Raw genomic sequence first — 3,483 nt, 5'->3', positions numbered from 1 at the left:
GTTGTTATGGATGGGCGCTTTTTATTTCACTTCTTTTGGACTGATGCACTGCAACACCCGCTGAGTGCTATTAAACAGCTTGGAAGATCAAAGACAATTTTTAAAGGGGGCAAGAACTGGGCCTTGTTTATAAAACGTTCGTCAACAAACACACTTGTGAAACTCTGTTGCTGCCCCGGAAAAACAAACTGTATCCACTGTTTACATAACGCTGGGTTCTTTAGGAAGCTGAACAAAGTTATCTTTCCCTTACAACCAAAAACACACTTCTTTTGATTGGAGACATTCTTCCCGAACAAGTCCTGTGCAGCGCTGCCGCCGGATGAAGCGCGTTGATGGGCGCGATCTCGCTCTCACTCTGGTCGATGCGTGCGCGGGCACGCTCTTCCGGGAGAAAAGCCCATATAAGGAGTTCCACCCTCATCTATGTCATGAAGAGCCACGATCGAAAAAAACCTCTCCGAAACTTGTACGAACCCGGAAGTACGATTTTTGGCACAGAAATACTCCGTCATACATCCAAATTGTTTTTTGAAACTTTGTCCATGCTTGGCATGAGAATCCAACTCTTTAACAGTGTAAACAACTCAATGCATGAAACAGCATTGTACCCCTCCTTTAATATAAGTCCGACTGGATTCGTCTGAAAGAAGAAAGTCATATACACCTAGGATGACTTGAGGGTGAGTAATTTATGTGCTAATTTAAATTTTTGGGTGAACTAACCCTTTAAAGGCAGTGTAGGTGATTTGATTCAAAAATATTTTTTATGCTGATTGAAAGTCTCTTCACATTCCGACAGCGCTATTGCAGACTAAGCGAGAATGGATGACGTTATTATTGTAATATTATGCGCTTTTTACTATAGTATTTTCTCACCGGTGAATGAAACATGAGGTAATCTGACAGCATTGCTCTCGGCGTGTCACTGGTCACTGCCTGTGCACATTCATGTGTTTAGGAGGCAGCGAGGCTTTGGACTGGAGAGTGATTTGCAGGGAGGGTGGGATCTTATGCTTTCAAAGCTAGCTTGCTATTGCTAGCCTCTCCAAAATCGCCTCTACCCTACCTTTAACCCACACAAACCTGCAGGGTTCCCACCCCCACTTTTTAGACTGCAAATCGCCATTACAATTTTTTTTTTAATCATTTTACAGACAGATTAAATATGTTAAAACGGTGCAAAAGAAAATGGATGGATGATAAAACGCACAACAGAAGCATTTTCACTAGTGGCCTCAGACTTTTGAACCCCACTGTATATCTGATGCTTTCGAAATCTGAAGTTCTTACCTAGTTGTGCCCTACTGAGTCCGAGAAGAACTGAAATCAGGAGCAGCCTCACGTCCATCTGAAAACAACAATAACAGGGGTCAACTCAAAACCTTAAAAATCAATTCTCACAGTATTTTCATTCTACTTCTGACTGGTCTTCTCTCTTGTTATTGTTGCCATTTGTTATGTTATAAATGAAAATTAATTTTATATATATGTATATGTGTGTAACAATTAAATATTTATAATAATAATCATCATATTTTCTTCATATTTAATTAAATATGAAGCATTTTTGACTAAAATAGCAGTGAAAAAGATTGCAACACTTAGAGGAAAGGGCGTGCACATGTATGTGTTTATGACTTCTCAATGTGTAGGCAGAGTGTTACAAGGTCACTTCCTGTTTCGCCTAGCACAAATACATGGTCACAGTAAAACATTCCAACAGTCTGCACAGAACTGCACACACAGATTACTCTTCTTCATTTAAAGTGACTGTACTACAGGGACAGTCCCACTGACTGCAGTAACCTGGGGTTAACGTTTTGCAACAACATACTGTCAAAAATTACAGAGCAAGTAAAAGCCTATTTATTATTACTATAGTCAGCAAAGAGACACACACAGAGCGTTCTACTTTGTGCAAGTCAGACAAGTACGAGCAGACATCCAGAAAAAGAGAGAGACTCTACTCCCATATTTGGTTACCAATGGTAAGACGATGGATCTGTTCTTCCCATGAAACAAAGAGGAGGTACTTTTGCCTCAATCCATCTAGTGTACAGACACCAGTGCCAAACACTGCGGATTTGGCCTTATTAGGAATGACAGAGAGTACAAACACACAATACCGTTACTTAGCATCCAAAAAAACACTTCAGTCAGAGACAAGCTACTTTTTCACAATCCAGCATGAGAAATGCACAAACAGCAGAGACAAATCCAGCAAAACTCCAGCTGTTCTGAAGCAGAAGATACATGTGACATGAATTATATCAACACAAACTCACATTTCTTTGTTCAAAACACAGGCATGTGCGCTGTAGAGACTGGGCGGGTGGGTGAACTGCAGTAGACTGAACCGTTACTCTACACAAACACAAACACACCTCAGACCTGTGAACACTTGAAGATAAGCAAACAGTGCTTCTTTCAGTACACTGGTGCCGTTAATTTAGACCACAGATGTGTGTGCTGTGAAAGAGACAACATGAAGGACAGTGTGTGATTTGTCTTGACATATTTACTCAATTTTTCTATATTTATCCTTTTGACACCTCTGTAATTTATAACTTCACTCTAATTAAAGTCTGTGGAAAAATGGCCCATTTGACATACAAATGAACTTTCCGTGTTGATCTATCACATTTAACTCGTATTTGGAATTTCATATTGCATTGTGTTTTAGGGTTAAAGGAAATGCCCATAATAATGTCCTGGCAGAAAATTACCAGCACCTTTTTATTTTTTTTCCTTTTTTCTTAAAGTGCGTGACATTTATTCCTTATTGCTAAATTTGTTCTTTTTTATTTTATTTATTTACCTAATTGACACTATTGCTATTTTACCTTATTACCTATGTTGCACTTCTTTGGTAATAAATTTTTGTTGTGCTAATAGAGCCGTTCAGTCATGACATCAATTTGCAGGTCAATCCAAAAAACAAAGTTACTACCGTAAGTTTGAAAACATAGGTTGCAAGCAAGCTGCAATAAAAGGACTCCAATAGTTGTTAGATTCATTTAAAAAAAAAAGCATACAAACTCACATCTGTTTCATAGTTACAGTCCTTTTTAGCAACTTTTTTTTCAAAAAATTAAGTAAGGGTGCTCCGATCAGGATTTTTGGAGCCGATCACCAATAACAGAAAGCAGTAGGCCTATCTGCCGATGTCATGTCAAACCTCTCACAGCAGGTGCTTCGTCAGCTTGAGATCGGTTTATGAGATCGGCCTTTATAGAGACCGCCGATCAAACTTCCCAAAGCGATTATCGGTCGATAGCAATCGGTAGCCAATCAGTCGAAGCACCCCTAAAATTAAGTGTGAGGTATTACTGTGCGTCACTCAGCACTCAAAAATGCTAATTCTCATCCTGTTTTTACGACTACAAAGTCAACATTTCTCTAAAGCACACTATATTAGCATTGATAAAAAGAGAAGAGATGCAGCACATAACACATTCTAATACATTTATTTTCTTTCTA

At 39.0% G+C, this 3,483-nt stretch overlaps 1 protein-coding gene across 1 annotated transcript in view; it reads right to left on the bottom strand.

The window, feature by feature from the left end:
• The window catches only part of LOC107690578 (integrin beta-1-A-like), a 28,985-nt gene that overhangs the window by 13,881 nt on the left and 11,621 nt on the right, over positions 1 to 3,483 (bottom strand). The window contains exon 2 of the mRNA XM_016488949.1: positions 1,294 to 1,351. Coding sequence (XP_016344435.1) covers positions 1,294 to 1,351 — 58 coding nt within the window. The remainder of the gene's footprint in view (positions 1 to 1,293; positions 1,352 to 3,483) is intronic.

Source organism: Sinocyclocheilus anshuiensis, unplaced genomic scaffold (genome assembly GCF_001515605.1).
Source record: "Sinocyclocheilus anshuiensis isolate Anshui unplaced genomic scaffold, SAMN03320099.WGS_v1.1 scaffold2347, whole genome shotgun sequence".
In the NCBI taxonomy this organism is placed as follows: domain Eukaryota; kingdom Metazoa; phylum Chordata; class Actinopteri; order Cypriniformes; family Cyprinidae; genus Sinocyclocheilus; species Sinocyclocheilus anshuiensis.
This window is presented reverse-complemented; position numbering and strand designations above follow the sequence as displayed.